Genomic DNA, 25,128 nt, shown 5'->3' on the forward strand with positions numbered 1-25,128 from the left:
TCTTATTAATTCCGTTTGCTGGGACCTTCTAGTGCCATCAAGTCGGCAGCACTGCAGCATTAGCTTGTGTAGCATTCGGCTTAAAAACAATACATATAGCGTCGCTTAGTGCAAAAGTGTATTGTTAATCAAACCACTACTCTATATTTACTGGTTCCGCCATCGTGAATCCACATCGCCTCTCTCGGGCGCACTTTCTACCGCCTACCATGCGACATGTCGGGTATTGACATCATTTTACGATTAGTGAAGAGACTCCTCATGAATCCCTAATGAATCCCTAATGCTTCAGCAGTATCCTTCAGACCGTCAGCCAAACTCAACCATCCGTGACCGGTAAGTCGCTTCAGCAGCTCCTCAGCTCTCTCGTTTGCGACACTGCATAGATCTTTACCTACATCGGAGATCTCCTGCCCAAATTTGTGGTTTGGGTATAGCGCTTTCAGCGTTCGGATAACATCGTTGACCGTAAAGGGGTAAGCGAAGCCGAAGAGGCGTTTGCCCGCCACGTCAGGATATATTAATGCAGCCACATGCAATGCGGCATCATCACGGACATCAATATACCACTGTGGTGGGAATACTACATCTTCCGGCTTCAAGGCTTCACCTTTGTCTATCAAGACTCTGATCATGCCCGCCGTGCTGCGAGAAGCCTGTCGAGCTACGTTGATGGGCGCCCCCGTATTAAAGTCGGGCAGGATCGCATTGAATGTAAAATGGGGTTTATGTTCACGCATCCATTCCCACGCCGCCTGCTCGCCCTTAGTCTTGCTAGCATAATAGACATCCACAATGCGTTTCTCGCCCTCGTACGGTGGTGGGGCGAATGCCTCCTTAACCGAGTATTCGTTCCAGGTGTTTGAGTCAATCGACAGAGCCTTGTCGGGGATAGGAAATACCGCCGCCCCAGAAGAGGATGTTAAGACGAATCGTTTTATCCCTGGCTCTTTTGCGGCTGATTCCAGGGCGCGTACCGTGCTATCCACTACGATTCTGACTCTAGCGTAGGGATCGGCGCTTTCCATCGCATCCATCGCAGGAGCTGCGGCGTGTACGAAGCCAGATGCCCCTTTGATGGCCTCGTCATATGCACCGCTCGCTACCATATCGGGCACTTCGACCAACTCGAATTTGCCCGGATATTTCCCGTCAAAATGGTCTTTTAGCCATCGATCCCTAGAAGCCTTACGGACAGTACCACGGACCCGGTAACCTCGTTGTAGAAACTGGTCCACAATATGGGATCCGATATACCCATTCGCGCCCGTCACGACCACGAGAGATCCAGGGGCGATCAAAAGATCAAAGTCTTCGCCTATAGACATTTTGTTTAGGTTCGTATGAGAATTTTGGTATTGTCTTCTGAGATTTGGTGTAAAGACGGTAGTGGCTTCAGTGTAGTAGTCGTTTATCTTATTGGCGTATTGAATCTGTCTGGTAAGTGTCGTAAAGAAGGATTTATATATCTTAATATATTGATTACTTGGTCACCGAATCATTCTATTCGGCTTAAAGCTCATAAGCAAATTGCAGATGCCATCTGATCATTGACCCTTGTAGTACAGCGATATCATACTTGATGACCTATCTGGATAACTGGTTGATTGGCATAACCAAGGTTGGAGACAAGAGTTCAAAATCAACCTCGGAGATCTCCTTTTGGGTATGTGGTGGGCATAACCATTTGATTTATTTTGCTTGAAATAGATTGTGGCGTTCTATAGGCTTGGTGGTGATTGATAGCATGATACTTTTTGCTTTTTCCTATTAAAACCCCAAAATGAGTTGTCATTCTGTGCGTAGAGAAGGCCCGAAACGATTGTCGAAGCACTCAAGGTTCTCTTTATACAATTGATTGTCTGTGCCACCATACAATATAGGTGCTTCTAGCCCTAGAGACTATCCTAGCGCAACCTAAGTGTTGGTGATTATAAGTCGTGATCTTTATAGAGCATTACAACCAAATTATTATCATAATTAGATGGGCATTATCACCGAACGGCCGTACATACGAGTTGGACATCTAACGCCAAGTGAACATCTGTCTGGGCATCTGACAGAGTGGGCTATAAGGTTATATAAGACTTGATAATTATATAAGCTTCTGAGGCGTATGTTACCTTAACAACTGCGATTGGAGAAATCATATGATAAAATAGAAACGACTAGTGGATGGACATGCTTAGTAGTTCCCGATTTGGTGTTTTTCCCCGGTCTGGAAGTGCATCTATTTGGAATATTGTAGATAACTACAAAAAGGACATAGCCTCCGTAAACTCCGAACCATTATTGATAACTATCTATCTCCTTGTAGAGGCACGGTTACGCCATAGCTGAAACATAAGAAACAGACTAAGAAACATTGTATTGTGTTTGGCTCTCCCATATCCAAAAGACATGTCGTACCAAGGCTTCAAAACCAAGAATGTAATATTAGGCTCTAACAAGATGACAACATACCGGCTATAGCCAAGGCTTGCCAGGAAAGGCGCCGCGTCAGCATGGATATACAAGGCCGAAGAGTGTTGTCTTGCAACCGAAGTTCGGTGCATCCCATGATGTTAGTAGATGTACCTAGTAAATTAGCGGTGAGATAGAAGAGACGTTTGAATACTATACGTTACACAACAAGTCGCACGATCTTGAAAGCATGGGGGTAATGAGAAAGCGATGTGGGTAAATTCACATGAAAACACTCTTTCTCTTAGAAGGAGGCTACAATAACATGAACATGTATAAATTACGAGTCATTATTAGGACGTATAAAATCTCTTGAATACTATTCGTCAAGCTTCAAATACTTTCGAACATTGGCAAGGCTGTTTAATGTATTATAAAGTAGTTGAGCCGGTTAACTGTAACTACCGAGGTAATACAGAATATATTAAAGTTGTTGTAACGACCGTGATAAGGTGTAAGATACGACGGCGGGCGATAAGGCGAAAACCGCCAAACCGTCAATACACCAAAACACTAAAACAATAAAATAATAAAACAGTAAAAACAAAAGAAATAATAAAAGGGCAGTACGGGGCGTACTACGCGGGCAGATAAAATAGCTTACTTCCTGCAGCCGCATTTCGTATTTCCTGCCGCTCGCAACATGGCAGATATGACTATCTGTCCGATAGAAAAATATAAAAAACATAATAGAATAAAATCTATCACCAAATAACCTTTTAGTGGTATAGTTAGCGGTTTGTTCGACACAACACGGCAGTAGGGACCCGGCCGCGCCGACCGTATCGGGTGCAAGCCTTCTACCCCTTAGTAGCAACGCATCCAATACTACGGTAACCTTCAAGATCTTACCCCCTGCGGCAATATGCCATCTTTCTTGCTGTTTGCACGATAGGAGCGAGGAGTCTAGTGCCCCGGCCACGCCGACCGTATAGGGCACAAGCCTTCTACCCCTTAATAGCAAAGCATTTGACATTATGGTAACGTTAACAACGAAACGTGTCAAATTGGTAACGTCTAAGTTGCTAAAGAATTGCGGAGGCATTGTCGATTACACCAAGGAACTACTAATCCGCCACACGAAATTAAGATCTAGTACATCTATTTTCACGGAACGTCTTCGCCAAATGCCCGAACGGCCCAGTGAAGATCGTGAAATGGTGACATACATCATTGGAGCTGCGACTTGTACCGAAGCCTTGAACGAAGATTACTTGGAATTTTTCAAATATATTCAAAATACCAGACATTTTTGATGTTTGGGACGTTTAGTTATTTTATTGTTTTGGTGTTTTAACGTTTGAACCTCCAAAGTGTTTTAGTGTTTTGACGGTTTGGCGGTTTTCGTCTTATCGCGCACCGGATATGAAGGATCCCACTCTAAAGCCACTTTAAACTAATTAATCTTAAAACAATCCGAAAAAAATTTTTTTTTCTGTTTCTACCATGTGAAGTACTTCATTATTTTTGGTTTTATCTTATGGGGATTCTTTTCACAAGCCTCGAGAGACCCGCACACGAGATGTTAGATAGCGTGGTGGGCAACGCTTTGTGGATAATAAGTTAAACTAACTTGCAGAAATTTCACCACGATTTGGCAAACCTCGCGAAGATTCCATGCCCATTGGCCCAGTGGTTAAGGCGTCTGACTGTTATTCTTGTTCAATATAACAAATAGCAGATACATCAGAAGATCCCTGGTTCGACCCCAGGATGGGCAGTATCTTTTTGGTTGTGCGTTTAACCTACGAACCTCTAATTTTCAGTATTCCCTCTCTCTCATAATTAATACAAAGTTATCTATCAACTCGTTAATTATTCAGTTGACTGTATGTTTGAGCAAAGATCTCCATATACGCACTAACTTGGCTTATTATGCTTTGAGTCTCACTAACAGGATTTCGAGGGTTTGCTGTCAACCCCCCGGAGTTGGCTCTACGAGAGAAAGTTGATTTATCTCGTAAACTAAATGCTGTTTATCCAATCAAAAATTCTGTCAGGATAAATACCTGCTCTAGTTGGTTATAAACTGAAGAATATTACCAATATCTTCTCGGACTTTCACTTGAGAACTCTTACTAATACAATTATAAATTACGACTATAAGACCTTTTTCTTACAAACTCCCACCTTCAAACAACATCAACTCAGTTTGCCTTCGAAAAATTCAAGTCTTACAACAATTTTCTTGCTAACTCATCTTTTTAAAATACTTGGATATCCTACAATACAGTCATGCCACACAACCAAAGCCTTGTATGGGTTAATAAATAATACATATCCTGCCCCTATACGCCGACAATTAAGAATACTTGTACATATTTTCCGCCCATCCTAACCGAGAATCTAAGAATACACATGCCCATCTAGTTACCTGACGTCCAATCCACAACATTGCTGTAGGGACTATCCCTAGCCGAAACACCGTTGACAATGAGTTGCTGGACATCCGTATTAAAGCAGTTGTCTACGGTCTGGGCGCCGTCGCACACCGGCCAGAGAGTCTTGTCCGACATGCGGCAGAACTTCTTGTCCATCAGGTCCAGGAAGTCCGGACCGTAGGATGTCTTGCTCTCGCAGAGCTCGGCTGCCGTGTGCTGGGCGTTGTTGCTGACTACTAGACGGTTGGCCTGGCGGCTGGAGCCGGAGGGGACGGTGCTGTTTCCTCGGGGCGAGTTGCGGCCGAACTTGGCGGAGGTAGGGTATTTCGGCGGGGCGTACGACGTTGCGGTTTTGCGGTTGTTGGTTCCATCCTCGGAGCGCTTGTTATTGAGGACCCAGTAGGTAATGCCGGTTGGGTCGCTGTCGTCTTCGTAGTTGTACATCTTGAATGGAGGCCCTCTGTTGCACAGGTAGTCTACTTTATCGGCCATCCCGGTGTCGTCTGATGGAAGCTGGTCGCCGTCTTTGTTTACGAATTCGGGCCAGTGGACTTGGAATCCGCTTTGCGGTTGGTCGTTGTTGCCGTCGATCCATAGACAGTCAACCTTTCGGTTGCTGCTGTCTACGTAGATGTTTGAGTAGTACCTAGTTTGCCATTATTAGTATTTGTTGCTCATAGTGTTATTAGGGGTCGGGTTGAATTACCAACTACCGCCGCATTGGCGACCCCAGTCACCGACCCAGGTATATCTTTCATTGCCTGGGAAAGTGACGACGGCGTGTGCAATGCAGATAGCATCGTTGTTAGCCGAGAAAAGGGCATATGCAGGTTGCTGGTTTCCATCATCGTTGTGGCTAATCTCGATGTCGCCGAAACCACCATCCGAGACCTTGCCCGGGTCTGTCTTGATACCGATGAACTCGCCGGCCTCATTGAATAGTCTAACATCAGGAAGGTCACCACCGGCATTGTTAAGACCACCTGGGGTGTCTAATCCAACTGTGACCCTAACAGTTGACTTTGGCCCATCGTCTTTCGGAAAATGGTCGATACCAAACTGTAGTATTCCAAGTACGCCCGAAAGCACGCCAATTGCTTCTATAACGCCTGCCATTATGTACTGCCGTAGGATAGGTATGTGTATTCGATAAGAATAAAACGAGTGTGATATTTGGAATGGATTTTAAAGAGTGTGAGGCACCTAGGCCGTAAAGAATGTAAATAGTTAGATTCCGAAAACCCCTACCGGTTCGTCTGTAGTTTACTGACGGTTTATTATGGAGTTTATAGAGGAGCAGCGAGAGGAGATATATATTCTATGATTTATGGCATCTCGTATATTCTGCTACGGTGTGGCGTTCATCCTAATATCATACATGCATAGCTGCCTCCTCGTTTTGGCTGAAGGATCAAAACGTTATGTCAAATCACAATATCTAAACCTAGCGGCTCTTCAGCCGAGAGCACCACCCATGATCGCATTCTTTTGTCATATCGGGCTATCGGTCGCGCTGTATTAAGCAGTGCGGCTCTCGATGGTGCGGCACGAACACCTAATGAAACGTTTCGCCAACTCTGACGGGTATTTCGTGCATGAGAATTCCTTCAAGAAAATAAACTCAAGATGAGATCGTCACCATCGCATGGCTGGAGATTATCGAATAACGATTATGGAAGGTCAGGACAAAAAGGGGGTTGAGTAAGCTTATCAAAAGGGGAAATGGATCGCACAAGTGCAGCTTCAGCTCGATCGGTTCCATGCGATATATCTTGATTTTAGCGACGACGATGTTTAATATAAATTGTGAAGTTATGGGGTATCGTTTCAGTCCCCGTATCCGGGTATGTGCTTTGCCACCCCCATCATCTATGTTAGCCGTCTAAGTATCTAACTGATCCAACTCTTTCAAGTCTTTATGCGCACCGCTGGTTGGTTACACAGGCAAAGCCCATCTTGGCGTCTATTAATAAATACCAACAAACGATCGCTGGTCCAATAAGTCCATTACTTTTTAGGCAGGTGACCTTTTTTTTTTTACAATGCCACCATGTTTATTAGCCATAACCGCATATCCACAAGGGGGCTCTGCAGGAACCAGCCCTATTTCCTTGGTCTGCATTCAGCTTGTGACCCTGTCAAACAGTCTTCTGAATTATATCTAGGTAGCTGCATTTCTCTATCGACGCCACGACGCGAGGGCGCGCCAAATATAGGTAGCCGGATAGTTGCGGGATTCTTGGAAGTTTCCAATTAAGAAAAATGGTAAATTTCTCGTAATATTAATTTTCTTTATTGTCAAAAGACCTTTTAATATCTCTTATCAATCTCTCCCCCTGTTCCCGTTTGCCTTTCTTCATTCACAACTAACTACTACACTACAAATCCAACATCATCAATTCTCGACTCCCGGATCGTAATGGGAAACGTGCGCACGGCTTTTGCTCTCTCGGCGCTGGCTGCTGCAGCCGCGCAGGTGCAGGCCCAAGACCTCAACCAGACGATTGTTGGCTGTGTCGACGTCGAGTGTCCAGTCAGCAGTACGAGCAATGTAGACGACAATTGCACCGTAGCAGATACCGGCTCATTTATCTACGTCGGACTAACACGCGTACCGACTGGCAACGATGCCCTCTCGGGGTTGTCATGGTCCAAGGGCTTCAACGTCGGCTCGTCTGACAACAAAAGGGAGTTCCAGAATACATTCTATCTGGGCACACCGCCGGACTTACACCTGGATAATTCAACGGGCGCATGTGCTGTTTTCCTGCACGGCGCATCTAAGAATCTCGCTTTCCCCGGCGATAATCATGAGACTGCGCAGGGTACGTGCGCGGATGCCATGGGCTCTTCATGCGTCGACGCGCTGGTCTCCCGGGCCAGGACCTTGGTAAATGGGTATAATAGTGGCAGCGAGAATCTCTCCGTCTCGGAGGCCTGCTCGAGACTGCAGAGGGATCTGGAAGATAGTAACGACGAAGCCTGTGCTCGGATCTCGGAGGGGCATTGGAGTAATTTTACCAGCGCCGGTAAGTTCGAATAAAACCTCCTGTGAAATTAAAGACGAGTAAAGCTTCACATATTGAGAGAATGATGCTATTTCTTTTCTTGCATCTGCGCAATGTCGAATCAATAACTGACGTTGTAATAGCTTTAACTGGCGAGGATGCACCACAACCCATCAGCCAGCAGCAAAACTCATCGTCAACCTGCTGGCCTGTCATCCCGAAGCAAGACGATCTCACCTTAATTAGCCAGTACAACTACACAGTAAGTAGTGCTTACACCCTGTCTTCCGATTTATTCTTGGTAAAGTGTTGTCTAACAAACGAATAGGGGGATACCACCTTTAACGATTTGGAAAAGGCCACCTGGGCTATCACGCCCATAATCACCGTCTTCTACTCAGCTGGTAGCGGAAGTCTAGTCACTGATACCGAAGCTTCTATGTCCTGCATCAAAGTCGTGGGACCCCCGAGAGCCTCTCTGGCTACTATAAACAATGGCTCCAGCGATGATGACGGTAGCGGGGCAGTTGGCCTGTCGTCGTCGCAGTCGGTGTTATCAGCTGCGTTGTTTGCAGCCGTTGCAGCATTTTTCATTGGTATCTAGCATGATAGGTATTGCATTGGCGTTGGGTATGCACTTCGGGTCTGATTGAAACTACGATATTTATTCCTGGGTACGGCGAGTTATTATAAATAGAATATAAGGCTGGCTATAAAATAATACTGTCTAGGTAGTAACGAACTATGAGGAGGCTGAGAAGCGCAATTCAAAGAATTTACTCCTATTCCGAACTCTTCGTCACTTGGCGCATAATTGTTCGCTTATTACAACTAGTATACACAATAAGAGTAATACCCTCTACCTTTCATAAAGGTACTATTTCCTAGCTTCATCGATCCAAGAATACGTATCGTGGAGATACTTATGTGCTCTCAAGTCTCCAGACCTCGCATGTCCTTCGAAATTCTCAGCTCTCGAGCATCGTGCACAAAGACGTCCAATCTCGCCACTCGCTTTTTCATTTACTACCTCTTGATACGTCTGTGTTTTCAGATACTTGCCAACCCATAGTCCACCCGTGTACCTCCCCGCTTTCCGCGTAGGCAATACGTGGTTTGTTCCAATGCACTATAGGAACACTTAGCTATATTCCACTACGCACTCGTATGAATGTGAAAAACAAGAGTAGGTACTTACCTTATCGCCGTACGAGACGCAGGTCTTCTCACCAAGAAACAAGGAGCCGTAGTTCTTCATCTTCTCTAAAGCCTCTCTAGGATTCCGCGTTAGAATTTGCACATGCTCGCTCGAATACACGTCTGCGAGCTCGTATGCCTCATCTAAGCTATCCACCACGACCACTTCGCCGTAATCTCGCCACGAAGTTCCCGCGAGCTCTGCTGTCGGCATATCTTTTAAGATCTGGTCGACGTATTTTATCGTCCCCTGACCGATTTCCTCCGAAGTGGTGATTAGTACAGCCGGCGAATCCTGTCCATGCTCAGCCTGAGAGAGTAAGTCCGTGGCGATTGTAAAAGGGTCCGCGTACTCATCGGCGACGATGAGAACTTCGGTCGGTCCAGCTAAGAGGTCAATACCAATCTCCCCAAATAATTGCCGCTTGGCCTCGGCGACGAAGGGATTCCCCGGGCCGGCGATGAAATCCACCTTCTTAATCGATTCTGTTCCTAAGGCCATGGCGGCAATGGCTTGCGTCCCTCCGAGCAAAAAGATCTCGTCTGCACCAGCAAAATGTGCTGCTGCGACGGTAGCATTAGGGATATGGCCTGAAATAGGTGGTGTACAAGCAATAACATGCTTGACGCCAGCAACCTTCGCAGTCAATATTGTCATATGAGCAGATGCGAGCAACGGATAACGTCCACCTGGAATGTAAGCGCCAGCCGTGCTAATAGGGTTATTCCTCTGTCCGAGGAACACGCCTGGCTGGATCTCGACCTCGAAGTCTTTGATGCTTGCCCTTTGAGCTTCGGCAAACCTCCGAACATTATTCTGCGCCTCCTTGATATCCGCTATCGTTTGTGCTGATACATTCGATATGCATTCTTGTATTTGGTTCTCTGTCAACTTAAACGATGGCGGTGACCATTTATCGAACTTTTCGGAATATAACCTGACAGCTTTATCGCCACTAGCCTTGATGTCGTCTATTACACCTTTCACGATATCTGACACCTTCTGGTTAATTGCTGTGTTTGCCACGAGGCCAGCTGTCTTGATATATCGGGCAACCATTTTGCTCCTTTCTAGGCAATACTATCCTAAACATCGAACCCTTAAATCTAACTCGACGTTCTACATGACTCTATATGAAGCTCGTGTAATATAGACTATAACTACTAGCTACTACCGTAGACTGAACATTATAATAACCTCGGATGTCCTTGTATCGCGGGGCGATCCGTCGATGTGGAGAGGAGGTGAGCGGGGATAGAGGAATCACCCAGCGAATCGGGCGCCATGTCTGGTCCCTTACACTTCTCAAGTCGCATTTAGCTTGGTTTATTACTTCAATTAACTGTCAGACAGACCGGCAGATCTCCTGAGTGCGTCTTGCCCTCCATGGTGAAAAAAAAAAAAAGTGATGGAAGCTTCCTATTGACCAAGGATTCAGGTAAACCTGAGCGGCAATCATGGCTTTTAACGTATCAATGCCTATCGAGAGAGGATAAGTCTTTAGAAGACGCAACTACAATAGAATAACCCCAACTATATAAAACTGGTCTTATAGTTAACGCTTCATCAAGGGATTATGGAACCCGAGTGTATTAATGTAAATTACTACTTAAAATATGTATGCGCTTCCTCGATAATTATTACTACTGGTAAAACGGTCTACGAGACAAAGCTTCCCTATCGCCCATCCAACGTAGGATGTAATGTTGCTCCTAAGTAATGAAGGGTAATATGACCTTGAGGATACTCGTTTGAATCTGCCCGTGGAAGTATCAAAACTTGGGGACTTTCAGCACTAGAGTCGACGATTCGGACTCTTTTCCCTAAGCAGAAGCTAGCGGCCATCTGCCTCGTTGGAAAGTTGCGCGTCACAGCCATGAGGTTCTTCAAGGCGTCTATAGCCCGTGCTGACCCAGGAGAAGGTTGGAAACTCCAGAACGTGTCGTACCGGGCTAATATATCCAGTATATCTATAGCAATATCCATGTGCTCTACCGTGAACCCCATTTGGTCTGTTAGGGAATAGGCGGTCGTGTTAAATAGTTGACTGATAAAGGTTGTGGCTGTGAGGTCTCCTATAATCCGTTGAACGAATTTCTGAATCACGGACCCAGTTGTAGATTCAAGTAACTTTTGTAAAACCCTTACATGTGTTAAGCGACAAGCTGAGACCATGAAGGCAACTTGCTGGGATTCTGGTACCCGCTGGAAGGAATTGGGGTGGAATAGAACGTCTAAAACGGTTTCGGTATGCGGGAGCAAAGAGGGCGAAATAATATCCACATAGATCGGCTTATCGTTAGTGAGACTACAATACATGTTGATATCAGCCCCGTGTTCCATCAGGGACTTCACATATGCTCTCCTCGTCACGACTTCTCTGATCGCTAGTGCTTCGAGAAGTGGACATCGCTTCATTGGTTCCATGACGAAGTTAGGAGTGATACCGCGTTCCAGGACTTTTCGTAGCAAGTCATTGCCTTTCTGGAGATGAACAATCCAGAAGACTGATCGTGCATCGCATGGGGCGCCCTTTTCCAGTAGAATCATTGCTGCCTCAGTTGTTTGCTCGTTGCTTGTTAGGAGTTTAACGAGAGCAGAATCACTTCGAAGAATGAAGTTCCGCTTGTCAAGCATTAGGAGTAGCCTTACTCGAGAAGGGTCGGGCGCCTCCATCATAGCTACAAATAGACGCCAAATCTGGCCTGAACTAGGCGTCGGGCTGGATATTGAAATTATCAATCTCACAGCAGCAAGGTATTGATTGCAAAATGCTACTTCCAGAGCAGACTGAACCCGAGTATTCCTCCTGGTTCTAGGCATTGGATTGGCTCCGCGCGTCAGAAGAAGTTGGATTATTTTTAGAATTTCATTGTGTCGCTCGGCGGTGATTGGGTGCTCGGCGGTGATTGAGCGGCATATGAAAGAAAGAGGCGAATCGCCCATGAAATTAATAGCATCTACTTGTGCCCCCTCATCGATGAGTTTTGTGATAATCTCTGGCTTAGAACTTATGCAGGCTGCATGTAGGGCAGTAAAGCCCTTCGCATCCTTCGCATGGACATTTGCACCATGTTGTATAAGCAAGTCCATAGCCGGCTCGATACTATGGAGCGCCGCAACCATGATAGCCGTGGCATTGCAATCCATAGCATCCTTAGCTTCAACATCGGCCCCGCGGTTGAGGAGATATTCGAACCAAGGTAGGGCATACTTAGGAAGACGTACTTCGGGTACTTTCATGGTACATCCAAGATCACGCCATGGAGGTAGGTCTACCCGCGGGTCTTGAAGACAGACATGAATAAGCGATCTATTGGTGCCAGTTTTGATCCAGACTAACTGCATATCAATGGCATATGACAGCAGCCCGCAATTCTGTTAAAGCTGAAGTTAGAATTGAAGTGTTTAAGACGGGTTGAAAAAAAAAAAACGCTGGAAGACGAGGCTCTCTTAAGCCGTGAAAACCTACTCGAGAAAGGCAAATATGATGGCAATATACCGAAGGACCCCGGAAGTTGGGCATGCTAATACGCAGTTGTTTTACGGCCAGCCATTTATCACAAGTCAACTTGGATTCTATTCTGACAGCATGGGTCTGTTGTCTCCTCTGAAATCTTATGATCGTAGACAATAGGGTACCGTAACCGAGTATTAGCTTCGCGGTAGATAAATTCATGCCGCAAATCGCGAGATGTAACGGAGTCCAGGGCGGATGTGCGTCTGGGTTTATGTTAAGCCCCCAATAGGCCGGGTCATATGAAGTGACTTTACACCTGCAGACACCAATGGACTTTAAAGCGAGTCCCGCTCCTCTCTTAACTAGGAGGGTCACAATATCATTGTGCCCCCGATACGCCGCCAGGTGCAGTGGAGTTGATAACCAAAGACTCTTCAATTCGAAGTACATCTAGTAGCTTTCGAGGGCATGATCTAAGAAGGTGGGAGCATCGTAGGCTAGATTGGCAACTCGACCTGGAACGTATACGCCGCTAGGCATATAGTATTGGCATCGGACCGACCTGTCTATACGGCCGATACGATATTGGTTTGGGTCGACGCCATGGTCAAGGAGAAATCTGACCACATTAATTTGACCTAAGAATACAGCTAAAAACAGATTCTCATCGAGAGAAGCCTTATCGAACCTGCTAATTATTTCATTGGTTTCTGTTATAATAGCGTGGAGGCGGCGGTTTGTTGAAGATAACGCAACAATGTCTAAGACGTCGAAGAGCAGTTCTATGATTTCGAGAATGATCTCAGTGGGTAATTCTGCAAACGACGACATGGTAAGTTATTAATAACTTTTTAAGAGAAGCAATTGTGTAGATGCGTAGTAGTAGAAGAAGCACCAAGCATCAATTATCAGTATATACTATGTAGATTTAACTAATTCATAGAGGAGATGATGAACGGGAAAGTAAAGATGAGGTATAATAATTCAAGTAAGAGCAAGAGGGAGAGAGATGCATTCAGGGGGAGTCGCAGTTGAGATATGTAAATGCGTTTGTAAGGTACGAATCGTAAACCTACCTCTTAAAGAGAAATATGCACTTATATGCACTTATGCATATCTGTAAGTGTTGTACAATACAAATACCGTAAAAGATCCTTATCGATTAAGACCATTTAGCGCTAACCTAGGGGATTTTTCGGAGCCTTGCAGCCGCATTAAAGCATGACCAGGTTTAGGTTTTGCAAGTGTGACCTTGTCGATCGCATGCTAATCCTCCGAAGCGAGGCTCTTCAACCTTCTTTCACCATTTGTCATTTGCCATTTGCCATTTGCCATCTGCCATCATCCCACCGTGGGATATCCTTTATTCCCTATATCTCCTCCCGCCGAATAATTAAGGCATGATGTTGCCTTCTTCGGTGCGGCGTGTGGTTTCCGCCGCACCTCAATCATCACTACTATCTAACTTGTCCTCTTCGACCGCTCGAGCGCCAGCCGCCCTGACCCTCTGCTGCAATACGAGTGGTCAGCGAAGGCGTTACTCATCCTCGAAGCCTTCGAGCCCTAACGACTCTCCCAAGGGGATTTCAGATGGCCAGGTTACCGCTTCGCCGTCTCAGTCTTCAAAACAAAGCGGAGAGAAGCGCAGGCGCAAGACCAAAGAATGGACAGATATTCAGCAAAAACTCCCTAGTGTTCCTAGTACACAACATGTGCCGCAAGAAGGTTCGTATAGATCATATCGTACTCTATTTAAATACCTTCTGGACTTGCTGACCCCTTGAATAGCTCTCGCCCTGTCGACGTTCTTCTCCCTGCATCGGCCCATGTCCGTAACACATAGCTTCCCTAAGACCATCACCGACGATGCGTTTGCGCAAATCTTCGCCCCCCGCACAAAGAACAACAAGTATACCGATGTCATGTCTACGCTATCTAGGACCGTCGATGAGCTCGAACAGCCCATGCAAAACCTGGATCTAGATGGTCAACAAAGTGGCGAAACTATTGCAGATCATAATGGCGAGCTAACGCATAAGATCGATCTTAAACACCCGGACGGCACCGAATCGAGCGTCTACGTCCAGCTCAATGCCATGTCTGGCCAATTTCTGCCGTTCAGACCCCCTCCCCTGCCTCGAAACGAGGCCACCGCTGAGGTAGAAACCGCTCACGAGGAAGTGGAGGATCTAACGCAGCATCGTGTCTATAAGGCCATGTTCACGCTCGAGGAAACTACAGACGAGAACGGCCAGATACGAATCGTAGCGCATAGTCCTGAGGTAGTCGAGGAACCATCCGCACCGAAAACGTTCCTCGAGCGCATGGCTCTTCGCCAGATTCGGTGGCGTGAGGAAGTCCGCGGCCAGAGTCCCGATATGCACGCCATCAGTGTTCGCAGGCAAAGGAAGCTGAAGATGAAGAAGAAGAAGTACAAGAAGCTGATGAAGCGGACACGAAACATTCGACGGAAATTGGATCGTGTCTAAGGCGAATGCTAGCCCCTCTGTACAAAAGAGCAAGCCCTAGCCGCCTACAAGATAACACATTTTACCACGGTGCGTCAAATGGCTTGTCATAATGTGGTGTATAGGTCGGATCTTTCTGGTCCCTTTCTTCTAGGGTTTCCTCTAAACTAGATGGTAGCATACATTATTTGATTTTCTAGGGGTATTCCTGTAGATGTACTATGACGATTTCCAATCCAACATGAAGCTCAAAACGTTGTTAGACTTTAGAGATGGTGATAAGATATATGACTACGATTTCACCGGATTCTCAACCATTAGCGAGATTAGGGAGAAAACTACCTCAGAAGCCGCGAGCGTTGTTGTTTGTCCGGCAGTATCGTAGATTGGCGCCACCTCCACGACGTCCCCACCGATAATGGCAAGGCCGTCTAGCCCGTCGAGAATCGTGAGAAGCTCCCTCGACGACCAGCCTCCTAGCTCGGGCGTTCCCGTCGCTTTGATGCATGCCAGTTAGCACCAGTAACTTAATCTTAGGGCTGCGCTCCCTAGGAGGTAATCATTATAACTTACCCGGCGCAAATGCTGGGTCCAGAACATCGATGTCGACGCTAATATAGACCTTGGAGTCTCCAACACGCTCTTTGATCTGCGAAATCACACCCGCGGTGCCGATCCTGTCTAAGTCGCGGGCCTTGATGGTGGCGAATCCGCAGCGGACGTCGTTTTCCATGTCTTCTGTTTTGCGCATGACAGGGGCCCGTATTCCGGCGTGTATGGAGGTGTTGCGGATAAGACCCTGGAGATCCTGTTAGCTGCCATGCCAAGGGGACATTGTCAGATAATATGGGTGGTTGGTTACCTCTTCGTGTGCGATATGAAGAAATGTTCCGTGGTTTAAACCGCTTGGGGTGGATTTGTTAGTTATTACACTGATATTGAAGTGATATTATATAGGTAGGTTAGGAGGTATGTGAGTAGGCGTTTGGGACTTACGCATAGTATGAAATATCACCTCCTATAGTATCAAAGTGTTAATCCCCCTTCTAGATTGACAGACAATGCTCATTTTCAACTCACCAAGGACACTAGGATCCCATGTATCTATCTTCGAGTTAGCTTGTTGATATCAACGATATAAGAACCTACTGACCTATGTGAGCATCGAAGTGGATTACAGATACTTCTCCCCATCGCTGATACGTCGATCTCAACGCCGATAATGTCGTGGTATGGTCGCCGCCTAGTGTGATTATCCTCGGATGTGCAGAATTACTTTCATTAGAGGCTTTCCTTCCGGAGATAACCTTGTGTGTTTTGTCTAATTTTGCCAGGGCGACGTTGTTATCCAGCCATGGTAGCGGCGCATCACCGCAATCGACAATTGTCGCCCATGATTTTAAAGGGTTTTTATCTAGAATACTCGTTAGATGCGACAGTCTGAGATAAATTACAACTAGAATCATGATTACCGGTATACACGCTCCATGCGGTCTCTTTCTCTATCCTTATGCTTCCGGCCCTGATACCCCTCGGACCGTAGCGAGCCCCAGGTCTAGCCGTAACCCCCTATTCAACATTAGCAGCCTATCAATCCAAAGGAGGCGAGAATACCAACAGTATCAAACGGTGCGCCTAATATTGCAATATCGTATTTTTTATCACCCACTTCATCGTCCGATACGCAGTTAAGATAAGGTAGGTTCCCATATGTCGTCAAGCCATTAAATTGACTTCCGTTGACAATGTCCACGTCGTCGTCCACGCCCGTATATGGCTTATAGCCAGGCACGGACATAGGCTGTTGGGGGAATTGCCATGCCCCGAGGCCAGTGCCGCTTAATGCGAGTATGCAATACCAGAAATACATCATGAAGTTATAGACGATTTAACTCCGGATTTTTAACAATGATTTAAAGTGAATAATTTAACTGTGGTACGAATTGGGAACCATGCACGATAGATTAAAAACATATGACAGTTATATATACCTACCTATATAGATAGATAGCAGTTCCACCTTATCAGTTACTCGTTTACGTTTTCTTTTTTGTCGTGAGGGGTATGAGATATGGTTCAGAAATTCGTATCACGAACGGAGTTTTTTGAACCCCGAAGTCTTATAAAATGGTATAAGTTGGCAATGTTAAGCAAATCATATAATACTCCGTCAGTTACACCGAAGACATAACCAATTATCCAGTAATTTACTAATAAACAGAAACGGATATTAGGAATGCTAGCTCCATTAGCAAATTCACGAATGAGATATATCGTGGTATTGAAACCTAGAAATAATGTACCTAAATACCTATGTAAGTAACGTATGAACCCGGGCAATACACTCGGGATGGCTGGACGCCACCAAGTAAGACCTTTTATATACCATATTCCGACGCCCAGTAGTATTTGTCTTGTCCTAACTGATTTCCAGACCGTAACGCCTACGCATGCAACCGACATAAAACCCAACCGAAAGAATATTTTCATACAGCGCAGGTTATGCTATCATCCCGTAGAGCATCAAGCAGAACTCGAGCCGTTTCCTTATCCGCACCGCCATGATCTTGGCCTTGCGCCGCAGTGCCTGCGTCTTTCATCTCCTCATCGCTCCACGCCCTCTCGATCCAATCGTCTTCCCCTAGACCACCGCCTGTCTCCGCGTTTAGCCCGTACGCGGCAAGGACTTCGCTAGCGAGATGGTCTATGTTTAGCGTATTGCCGAACACCCCGGACATATCGATGTCAGCGGGGTTTAGTGCGGCATGGTGCCCGTCGAGATGTGAGTCGGAGGCGTTGTTACCATTGCCATCGAGGGAATTGGGCGAATTAGATTCCTCGTCCGACGAGAGTGAGTGTACCGTGCCCGGCGTTAAGTTTACAGCCGGGTTCGGCGCGAAATAGTTCGTCCCTTGGTTCTGCGCCGCTGACGTCGCCCCAGAGACTGACCTCCCACTTGCGACGAGAGCCCTGATCGAGCTAAAATCTGCTGAAAATAGCCCTCGTAGGTTTTCTGGGAAGTCCGATTCTTCTGCTAGCCGGCCCTTGCTAAAACATAAATCCATTGTCATGGCTAATCGTAGATAGTAGCCTGGTTGGGAGGCCAGTATATCAGTCCAGTCCGCTGGCGCTGGTTGCTTGCCATCTGTAGAGAGGCCCGAGAAACACCATCCGGTACTAGCAGGGGCATCTAATTGAGCTAAGTTGATAATATGTCGGATGGTTTCGCTGATATAGTCCACGCCGTCGTATTGAGGTTGATATGTCTTCATTGCTTCGATGAGAATGTTAAGACGATGTTGCTTCGCAGCCATCTGCGGATCTGAATCTGCTATGCCGGTCTTATTCCTATTTTGTGAAGATAGTTTGACGTCGATAATATGAAGGACCAGAGGTAATGCGGTACACGCGACGCTGAGACAAGTTAGATGACCCCTGACTGGACGATGAAGTTGGTAACTTACGCGCTGATTGGCAACCAACGGGCAAGGCGCAATTGGATAAGCTCCTTTAGACATTCCGTCACACTACACGCTGCATCTTGGAGTTCGTGTCTATTCTCGTAAATATTCGAAAACTCCCGGAGGTTATTGCTAAGGTTGGGCGAAGTGCAAGCTACAGCTAACTGCAAGACTTCGTGGTGGCAGAGAGCTGCTCTGGCGGAACTTCACTAAGGCGTAAATAATCTCAGCGCCACCAGAGGATGGTCTAGGGTATTACTTACTGGTAATGCATGTACATCAAATTTGTATACAGGATCACAGAGTCATGTTGGTAATGCTTGTTATTCGCAGTCGTCATCCTTGGTGTAGTCCCGCCACCAAACATTGGGAACCGGAGGGTTGCGCTCTTATACCATCGTCTTAACGCAGCTTTGCACTCTTTCAATTTGACTGCCCCTTCTGCGCCTAATTCTCTATCCCATCCAGGTACGTCGTCAAGAGGGAACACCAAAGTTACGAGATCGGTCAAGACCGAACAGAGCTCTCCAAGCTGGACGAATATCTCGACGAGGCACCTCTTGGTTTCCGGATTGTAGACCTTAGACCGGTCAACCTCGTCGGCAAAGTCGATGTATCCGAGACCGGTGTTGCCATCGATATCGAAATGCGCCCGGGATATTTGTAGACTCCTCCGTACACCGAGGGCTAATATGCGATCGCGGATGATGCAACACCACCATAGGCGTTTCAATATGTTCTGCTTCTTGTGCTGCACTGGGTCGGTTAAAGCAGAGACATTTGGCTTCACTGCGTATAAGTGGGCGTCGGAACTCTTCGCGTTCTGTATGGCGATGCCAAGCCACGTGCTGTTCAGCTTCTTGGAAGCGAGGGACCAATTCGTAGCCCAGAAGGAGAGAAGCAGGGCCGTTTGTGCCAGATCAACCAACGATGTTTCGGTGTCAAAGTCGAATAAGAGCTGATTCCGCATGAGTACCTTTAATTAAAGTGTTGAGAGAGATGACACTCACCTTGGTACGCCTATAGAAAGTAGCTCTTGCGGTGCGAATGCTGGGAAATCCAAGAGCTTTGATACTACTTTTTGAAACGAACTATTTTTTGGTCAGCCCTCATCAGAGTATCGGTGTCGCGTGAGCGTAGACTTACATTACAAGATGCGAATAAGAGCGCTTGGAAAAAGACGAGTGTTATCTTGTCGCCCGACTCCGAGGAAGTTTGATTACAATACATGTCCCAAAAGTCCCCCTCGTTGAGGATCGGCATTATAGGATGGATGTGTAAGAAGTACTGTTGAACAAACTCGTCGAGAATCGCTCTTGTGGGAACTCGAAGACAACCTTGCGACTCTAGGTAGTTGACATCTTGAGGCATGATATTATGAAGGTTCCCTATGCTTATGAACGGATAGTAAGAATACGTGATATCAGCGTTGACTGCGATGCGCTGATCTCCAACCCAAAGGGGTATATCCGGAGTCATAAAAGAGTTGAAGGTATTCAACGGTAAAACCGTGGATTCTAGGCTCCTGGTTAAAAAGTAGCTAAGCAAGTTGATATAAGATATAACTTACCTTGGATTAGAGGAACAGGGCTTGGGATTTTGTTGCTATGTTGCTCATTTAATCCACTCTGCGTCGCTTGTTGCGGTGCTTCCGAGCTAATCCATCCTTCTGCTTCGACGTCCGGCGTCGCCTGGTTTTCAGTACGGTTTATCGAATTGGGTGCATCTTGTTGCGCAGCAATGTTCTCTCCATCTACTCCGAGTGAAGGTAATTGTCCATTGGCTCGCGAATTCACCACATCCTCTGAGGTCCGACCATGCGCACACTCCTCCGCCGGGTAAGGGGGATATGACGATTGGGAATTGTCATTTTCACCTTTCTGGCCTCTTCTACTAAATAACATAAGTAGAGGTACGTAAAGACGGAAACGAGAAACTTACAATCTCGACGCTCGCCCGGTCACGACGCAAGTTTCGTTGTCGAGATAACAGTTCATGCACGGACGCCCGCGCTGTGAAACGTCACATCTCACTTTACGACTCCTACATGATAAACAGGCTTTAGGTGCTCGCTTTCGCATCTTTGCCGCCGCCTTCGGTTTGGGCTCAACTGTCTCGACGGCCGTAGAAGACATGGCGACTGGTGCATATTCCATGATTACCGCCGGCAACCTTCTACGCAACGTTGGGAAGTGAGTTGAGAAGGAGAGGGATAATAATTAGCCCCCGGGAATTGGAGAAGCTCGTGGGGTTGTGGGGTATACTCCATAGTCCCCGACTGGGCAACTACATACTTGACAGGTAGAGGTAGTAGAGGAACATGGGGATCTAGTTATCCTTGGCGATCTCTATTGTTGGGAGCCCCGGCCTCTGTCTATGTTGGGCTTAGACGGCGGCTTTGTTAATTAATAATACATAAGACGCTTAGCTAGGGTGATGCAGGGTCTCGCCCGAGTTGCGGCCGGAGTCGATACCACTCATATGTGATCTTCGTAGCTGCTCAGATCGAAGCGGCCATGTGGTCCCCTTTGCGGAGTTCCCGGAGCTAAAATGGACCAATAGTAGCATTTTGCGGTGTAGTCAAAGAGAATCGGCCATCAATCCTCACGTCTTATAAGTCTCGTGAAAGGAGGTTTTAGTCCCCTTTTACGGGGTAGACTAATAAGCGTTCTCCGATACGTCAACCAAGGGAATTCCCGGAATAGGCGAGCTGACAAGGCAGGCTATTTCATTGATTGATTGATTGATTGACTGATTCGAAGCGTCGATTGTCCTAGGTCAGATGTAGTTGTATTAGGTCAGGTCTATCTCATATACCTTGCAGAGGGTAGGGGTGGTTGCGAAGACGTACATGACTTGTACTATTTTACCGCGGCAAAAAGACCAGGATTCGGCAAAAAGCTCGGTAATAAGTCTTTATCATTCAACATGCCTGTCTGTCTATCTTTTACCTATCTGTGCCTATCCACCATGCCTCTTTGATCTACATTGTAGCAAACACTATGTGCTCCCACATTGGTCTTAATAACGAATATATCATGGAGAAAGCGATCATTGTTATGAAGCGAATTATCGACGAGACAAATTCTTTGAGAGTAGTATCGAATCTTTCATATGCAAGGTACCAGCGGCCGGGCAGCTCAGATCATTCCATCCATCATCATTAACTCGCTATCAAATCCACCAACTTCTTTTTCATTCGCGTAAATTTATCGGCTGCGTACCTGATTGTTCCACTTAATTGAGCCGCCACAGCGTTCCGGGACCGCTTTGTTTGAGTAGGCGTTTGTACCCAACGACCGGAGGCTCCCATATAAATAGTTGGGAACCAAACGGTGGTTTAAATGGTAGATTGACTGCTACCTATACTATCGCTACTATTATTATCTTTGATAAAACAATTCAACAAGGCTGGTGTATAATTAGTTAGGTATTCATCCCACATGTACATACGAGATGAGTCTAGATTCCGCCTGTGGGTACTGTGCCCTCCGCCGTGCCCCTATCTTCACAAACATGTTTCTTTACGGACTTCCCTCCGGAGGGGTTTCAATCACCGTCCATTCATCAGTCGAATCGCCATCATGATTGCCGGCCTGATTTGACGATCGGTATACTCTTGTATTATTCGAATTTCCATTTCGGATGATGGCGGGGTTATTTGGTCTCTCGTCGTAGGCCTCATGAAAATCTCCAGTTTGTAGTAAGTTAACTCCGTAGTCTTGTTCATCAGGATACACATAAGCTGTAGAATTCTGAAGACTATTAATGTCGAACTCTGCCTCATTGTCCAGGTGGTGGGGCATGTTGTCTCCGTAGTCAATATTGTTCAAGTACTCAAGGAAGAAACTTGCTGGGTTGTCTAAACTAGGCTCGACTCTTGATGTCGTTACCTCTGTCTGCTCTTGGGGAGCCAGGTTAGAGTTATCTAACACGACGCCTACCATACGCTGCCTGAACGAGTTTATTACTGTGTTATTTATGTCATTGACCATAAGTAAGATTTCATCTTGAGCAGACGAATTTGGCCTAGACGACAGACCATCCAGAACGGATCTTACACGTCCCGGGAGTTGTCGCTCGACTTCTTGCTGGTAGGCGCGATCAAATTGATCAAGGATATCAGCGATGGTGATGACACTTGCGTAGTCTAAGACTATTAGGTTAGAGGCGCCAGAAGATGTAGTATAAATAACTCACGTTGTGATGGTATGGTCCTTTCATCATCGTCCGGGAATAAAATCTGGTAAATCTTCTTCCAATCCTGTACGCGTCTACACTTGAGGCTTTCCCGTTGATGTTCGTTGAAGCCTTCCATTGGATCAGGGGGGGTTGATGATACGGTGCATGGGGCTAAATCTTCATAATGACTATCCAGCCTAGCGGCCGTGTCGAATCTTGACTTGCATCTCCGACAACGATGTACAAAATGAACTCGGTACAGATGTTCCCTTTTGAGGTTAGAAGTATTTAGGAGCACTAGAGTCAGGAAACTTACTTTAATCTAGCGATTGAAGCCCAACCCGGGCCATTACATGAGCGGTTAATTGAAAGCTTATGAGGATCCCTTTGGTGGAATGGGCATGCCAGAAGCTTCTTGATATCATCCACGTCATTTCCCTTACTCTTCTTCCTTGGGTGCTCCTGATTACCTTCATCATCGCTATGCTCATCCCGATCTCTCCGTCTTCTTCGATTCTTGTGACGCAGAGCTGCAGGGGAGATATCCTGGTGATTAACATGGCTGCTTGAGCGAGATGCAACTTCTTGGTATCTACCACTTCCGCCGTTTCCAGTACATTGGGTCAGTATAGGCCCTAACTGGATAGTAACTCTTGAGATGAGCCAATCCCTCTTGCGCATAGAGAATGAACGGGCGAGTGAATGGGCAAGTGAAAGGTAACTCAATTCAACAGGTTCGGGAGATGAAGGTGAAGTTTCTGAATCGGCTTCATTGTCGTTCTCGGAGAAACTGACTTCTTCTTCCCTGAATGAGTGAACTACTCTGCTTTGAACCGTATTTTCTAACGCTTTATTTATAGGTGCTCCTATTACGCCTTCATCGCAACGTAAATACTGCGCGGTTCGTATGGGTTTTGGCTTGATAAAATGGCTCATAAGTGTACTCTCCTTGCTTCTGACCGGTAGTGAGTGTAGCTGATGAAAAGTGTTGCTAATCCTCAGGTCCAAAAGCGTGAACGGAACATCCTCGGATTCGGTTGTCCATTTTTCGAACGACCACGTCTTCATAGAAAAGGCGTTGATACTGTCCTTATATATTAATGCCATGGGCCTATAGTAATCAATCTCTAGGTCGACCTCCAATGCTGCCATAACTCCTGCTAAAGCGTAGATTTTGTCTCGGGGGTCGGAAGTCTTGAGTTCAGAAGAGAAGGACAATATCCGGGATATCTCTAACGACAGGCTTTGCGTATAAGTTTTGTTGAGACTTCTGGTAATATTCGCGTTGTTTCCGTCAAGAAGCAGGCGGAGCATAGGACTAGTTGTCGTAAGAGAGTGAAAATGAATTGCTTTCGGTAGCAAGTGGTCGATCCCTTCGCGCTTCACCACAGCAGCTTGTTGAAGTAAAGTGCCGACAGATTCCCATTCTATTATATCCGTACCTGAGAATACGATCTTCCGGTGAGAAAGTAGCGCTTCCTGGAACGTCCACAATCTCGTCCAATACTGTGATTCGAAGAGTTTGCGTACCGCAGACTCTCGTAAGTTGTTAACCCCTAAGATATCCCTGTCAGCCTTCCATCCTCCTGAAGCGCCAAGATTCCGGCGAAGTAAATGTTGCCTCAATCCAGCTTTCGACCCCAAATGATTAGACACGTACAGATCTTCCTGAGAGTAGGAATCCCCGATGAAGCATAGAACCGTCTCAGCAGAACGGTAAATATCGCCCATCAGCTTAACCTGAGCACTCTTTTCACGCTTGTCTGATTGATTAATGCAGATTGCATCAACCCAGAAATATGGTGTGAAGGCCGGACATTGACGGAGGTCACGCAATGAGTCTCGAAGGGAACGCAAAGCGTGGAAGCAACCCCTATTAACAGGCAATATACCACCGTCACACTCGACATGAATGTCGAAACTTGGGTCGCCCCAGACGTAGGAGAGCGCAGTATACTGTGGAATCTGACCGTCTTCCGTCAGAGAATGAACCTGAAGTTGACATCGAATAGGATCAGCTGGATCGTTGCCAGGCAATAGACTCAGCAGTCTAAAACTACGACCATCCTGAAGATGCTGGTATTGGTATCGTGCCATTGAAAAAAAGATAAGGCTGGATGAAACTGACCTAGTAAAGAGAACCAATTCAGAGATGATCGCGAGACGGAGCAAATCTATTCAAAAAGTCCTAGCTCGCACTTAAACTGTTCGGCAATTTAAACCTGGGGTAGGCTCATAAGATAAATAACAATCAATACATTCTGCGCGGGCACTGAATTCGCAAATGCGAATTCTCCTGCAGCGCATCCGCCGTTCCAAGCATGGTTGGCCCCCACGGCAGGTTCGCTTAGTTAGTAGGCAGACTTGCAAGGCAGCAAGGTTGACAGCCAGCAAGGCTCTGTGATCAGCTCATAGATCAACATATAATAGTTCCTACTATGAAATATGATAGCTTTTTCGAACGATACTTATAATTCTATCAAAAATATTAGGTTTAATATACTATA

General features: G+C 46.3%; 9 protein-coding genes and 1 non-coding gene across 10 annotated transcripts; 3 read left to right on the top strand and 7 right to left on the bottom strand.

Moving 5' to 3' along the window:
* Nucleotides 1–134: 134 nt before the first annotated feature.
* F5Y00DRAFT_242333 (aldehyde reductase) lies at nt 135–1,498 on the bottom strand. The gene has a single exon (XM_048008491.1). The coding sequence runs from the start codon at nt 1,326–1,328 to the stop codon at nt 270–272; it is 1,059 nt and encodes a 352-aa protein (XP_047863031.1). The 5' UTR covers nt 1,329–1,498; the 3' UTR covers nt 135–269.
* Nucleotides 1,499–4,081: 2,583 nt separating this feature from the next.
* F5Y00DRAFT_t115 lies at nt 4,082–4,184 on the top strand. The gene has a single exon. It is a non-coding gene; the product is annotated as a tRNA-Asn (tRNA).
* Nucleotides 4,185–4,829: 645 nt separating this feature from the next.
* Nucleotides 4,830–5,960, bottom strand: F5Y00DRAFT_263916 (uncharacterized protein; the record flags this gene model as incomplete). The annotated part of the gene is made up of 2 exons (XM_048011574.1): nt 4,830–5,490; nt 5,551–5,960. 2 exons carry the CDS (start codon nt 5,958–5,960, stop codon nt 4,830–4,832), a joined length of 1,071 nt encoding a protein of 356 aa, XP_047863032.1.
* Nucleotides 5,961–6,774: 814 nt separating this feature from the next.
* F5Y00DRAFT_242337 (uncharacterized protein) lies at nt 6,775–8,662 on the top strand. The gene is made up of 3 exons (XM_048008492.1): nt 6,775–7,873; nt 7,996–8,114; nt 8,181–8,662. The coding sequence occupies exons 1-3, from the start codon at nt 7,264–7,266 to the stop codon at nt 8,454–8,456; spliced, it is 1,005 nt and encodes a 334-aa protein (XP_047863033.1). The 5' UTR covers nt 6,775–7,263; the 3' UTR covers nt 8,457–8,662.
* Nucleotides 8,663–8,705: 43 nt separating this feature from the next.
* F5Y00DRAFT_271412 (histidinol dehydrogenase) lies at nt 8,706–10,171 on the bottom strand. Its single transcript, XM_048012791.1, has 2 exons — nt 9,051–10,171; nt 8,706–8,981 (listed from the first exon to the last, which is right to left on the bottom strand). The coding sequence occupies exons 1-2, from the start codon at nt 10,107–10,109 to the stop codon at nt 8,730–8,732; spliced, it is 1,311 nt and encodes a 436-aa protein (XP_047863034.1). The 5' UTR covers nt 10,110–10,171; the 3' UTR covers nt 8,706–8,729.
* Nucleotides 10,172–10,632: 461 nt separating this feature from the next.
* Nucleotides 10,633–13,532, bottom strand: F5Y00DRAFT_242338 (ankyrin repeat-containing domain protein). The gene is made up of 2 exons (XM_048008493.1): nt 12,523–13,532; nt 10,633–12,428 (listed from the first exon to the last, which is right to left on the bottom strand). The coding sequence occupies exons 1-2, from the start codon at nt 12,958–12,960 to the stop codon at nt 10,728–10,730; spliced, it is 2,139 nt and encodes a 712-aa protein (XP_047863035.1). The 5' UTR covers nt 12,961–13,532; the 3' UTR covers nt 10,633–10,727.
* A 381-nt stretch (nt 13,533–13,913) lies between these two features.
* On the top strand, nt 13,914–14,999 carry F5Y00DRAFT_254222 (uncharacterized protein; the record flags this gene model as incomplete). Its single annotated transcript, XM_048010142.1, has 2 exons — nt 13,914–14,235; nt 14,299–14,999. The coding sequence occupies 2 exons, from the start codon at nt 13,914–13,916 to the stop codon at nt 14,997–14,999; spliced, it is 1,023 nt and encodes a 340-aa protein (XP_047863036.1).
* A 135-nt stretch (nt 15,000–15,134) lies between these two features.
* Nucleotides 15,135–16,897, bottom strand: F5Y00DRAFT_126002 (arginase family protein). The gene is made up of 8 exons (XM_048004123.1): nt 16,597–16,897; nt 16,451–16,547; nt 16,132–16,392; nt 16,059–16,082; nt 15,975–15,996; nt 15,841–15,883; nt 15,552–15,777; nt 15,135–15,475 (listed from the first exon to the last, which is right to left on the bottom strand). The coding sequence occupies exons 1-8, from the start codon at nt 16,849–16,851 to the stop codon at nt 15,270–15,272; spliced, it is 1,134 nt and encodes a 377-aa protein (XP_047863037.1). The 5' UTR covers nt 16,852–16,897; the 3' UTR covers nt 15,135–15,269.
* A 341-nt stretch (nt 16,898–17,238) lies between these two features.
* Nucleotides 17,239–21,287, bottom strand: F5Y00DRAFT_242344 (fungal-specific transcription factor domain-containing protein). Its single transcript, XM_048008494.1, has 7 exons — nt 20,381–21,287; nt 20,010–20,332; nt 19,586–19,956; nt 19,450–19,530; nt 18,703–19,397; nt 18,443–18,643; nt 17,239–18,392 (listed from the first exon to the last, which is right to left on the bottom strand). The coding sequence occupies exons 1-7, from the start codon at nt 20,593–20,595 to the stop codon at nt 17,465–17,467; spliced, it is 2,814 nt and encodes a 937-aa protein (XP_047863038.1). The 5' UTR covers nt 20,596–21,287; the 3' UTR covers nt 17,239–17,464.
* Nucleotides 21,288–21,911: 624 nt separating this feature from the next.
* Nucleotides 21,912–24,718, bottom strand: F5Y00DRAFT_271416 (heterokaryon incompatibility protein-domain-containing protein; the record flags this gene model as incomplete). Its single annotated transcript, XM_048012792.1, has 3 exons — nt 21,912–22,589; nt 22,640–22,890; nt 22,938–24,718. 3 exons carry the CDS (start codon nt 24,716–24,718, stop codon nt 21,964–21,966), a joined length of 2,658 nt encoding a protein of 885 aa, XP_047863039.1. The 3' UTR covers nt 21,912–21,963.
* Nucleotides 24,719–25,128: the final 410 nt, after the last annotated feature.

Source organism: Daldinia vernicosa (genome assembly GCF_022497035.1).
Source record: "Daldinia vernicosa strain CBS 139.73 unplaced genomic scaffold F5Y00scaffold_37, whole genome shotgun sequence".
NCBI lineage: Eukaryota > Fungi > Ascomycota > Sordariomycetes > Xylariales > Hypoxylaceae > Daldinia > Daldinia vernicosa.

Excerpts from the sequence above, each read along its gene's own strand:
- F5Y00DRAFT_271412 (XM_048012791.1), bottom strand. The coding sequence starts at position 10,109 with ATGGTTGCCCGATATATCAAGACAGCTGGCCTCGTGGCAAACACAGCA. Across the intron at positions 8,982-9,050 it reads GCGTCTCGTACGGCGATAAG|TGCATTGGAACAAACCACGT; the intron begins GTAAGTACCTAC and ends GTGTTCCTATAG.
- F5Y00DRAFT_126002 (XM_048004123.1), bottom strand. The coding sequence starts at position 16,851 with ATGATGTATTTCTGGTATTGCATACTCGCATTAAGCGGCACTGGCCTC. Across the intron at positions 16,548-16,596 it reads TAGGCGCACCGTTTGATACT|GGGGTTACGGCTAGACCTGG; the intron begins GTTGGTATTCTC and ends AATGTTGAATAG. Across the intron at positions 15,884-15,974 it reads GGTGATATTTCATACTATGC|CGGTTTAAACCACGGAACAT; the intron begins GTAAGTCCCAAA and ends ATCCACCCCAAG.
- F5Y00DRAFT_242333 (XM_048008491.1), bottom strand. The coding sequence starts at position 1,328 with ATGTCTATAGGCGAAGACTTTGATCTTTTGATCGCCCCTGGATCTCTC.
- F5Y00DRAFT_242344 (XM_048008494.1), bottom strand. The coding sequence starts at position 20,595 with ATGGAATATGCACCAGTCGCCATGTCTTCTACGGCCGTCGAGACAGTT. Across the intron at positions 19,531-19,585 it reads TCTTATTCGCATCTTGTAAT|TTCGTTTCAAAAAGTAGTAT; the intron begins GTAAGTCTACGC and ends ACCAAAAAATAG. Across the intron at positions 18,393-18,442 it reads CGTTGGTTGCCAATCAGCGC|CGTCGCGTGTACCGCATTAC; the intron begins GTAAGTTACCAA and ends AACTTGTCTCAG.
- F5Y00DRAFT_242338 (XM_048008493.1), bottom strand. The coding sequence starts at position 12,960 with ATGTACTTCGAATTGAAGAGTCTTTGGTTATCAACTCCACTGCACCTG. Across the intron at positions 12,429-12,522 it reads ATCATATTTGCCTTTCTCGA|AATTGCGGGCTGCTGTCATA; the intron begins GTAGGTTTTCAC and ends CAGCTTTAACAG.
- F5Y00DRAFT_242337 (XM_048008492.1), top strand. The coding sequence starts at position 7,264 with ATGGGAAACGTGCGCACGGCTTTTGCTCTCTCGGCGCTGGCTGCTGCA. Across the intron at positions 7,874-7,995 it reads GAGTAATTTTACCAGCGCCG|CTTTAACTGGCGAGGATGCA; the intron begins GTAAGTTCGAAT and ends ACGTTGTAATAG. Across the intron at positions 8,115-8,180 it reads TTAGCCAGTACAACTACACA|GGGGATACCACCTTTAACGA; the intron begins GTAAGTAGTGCT and ends ACAAACGAATAG.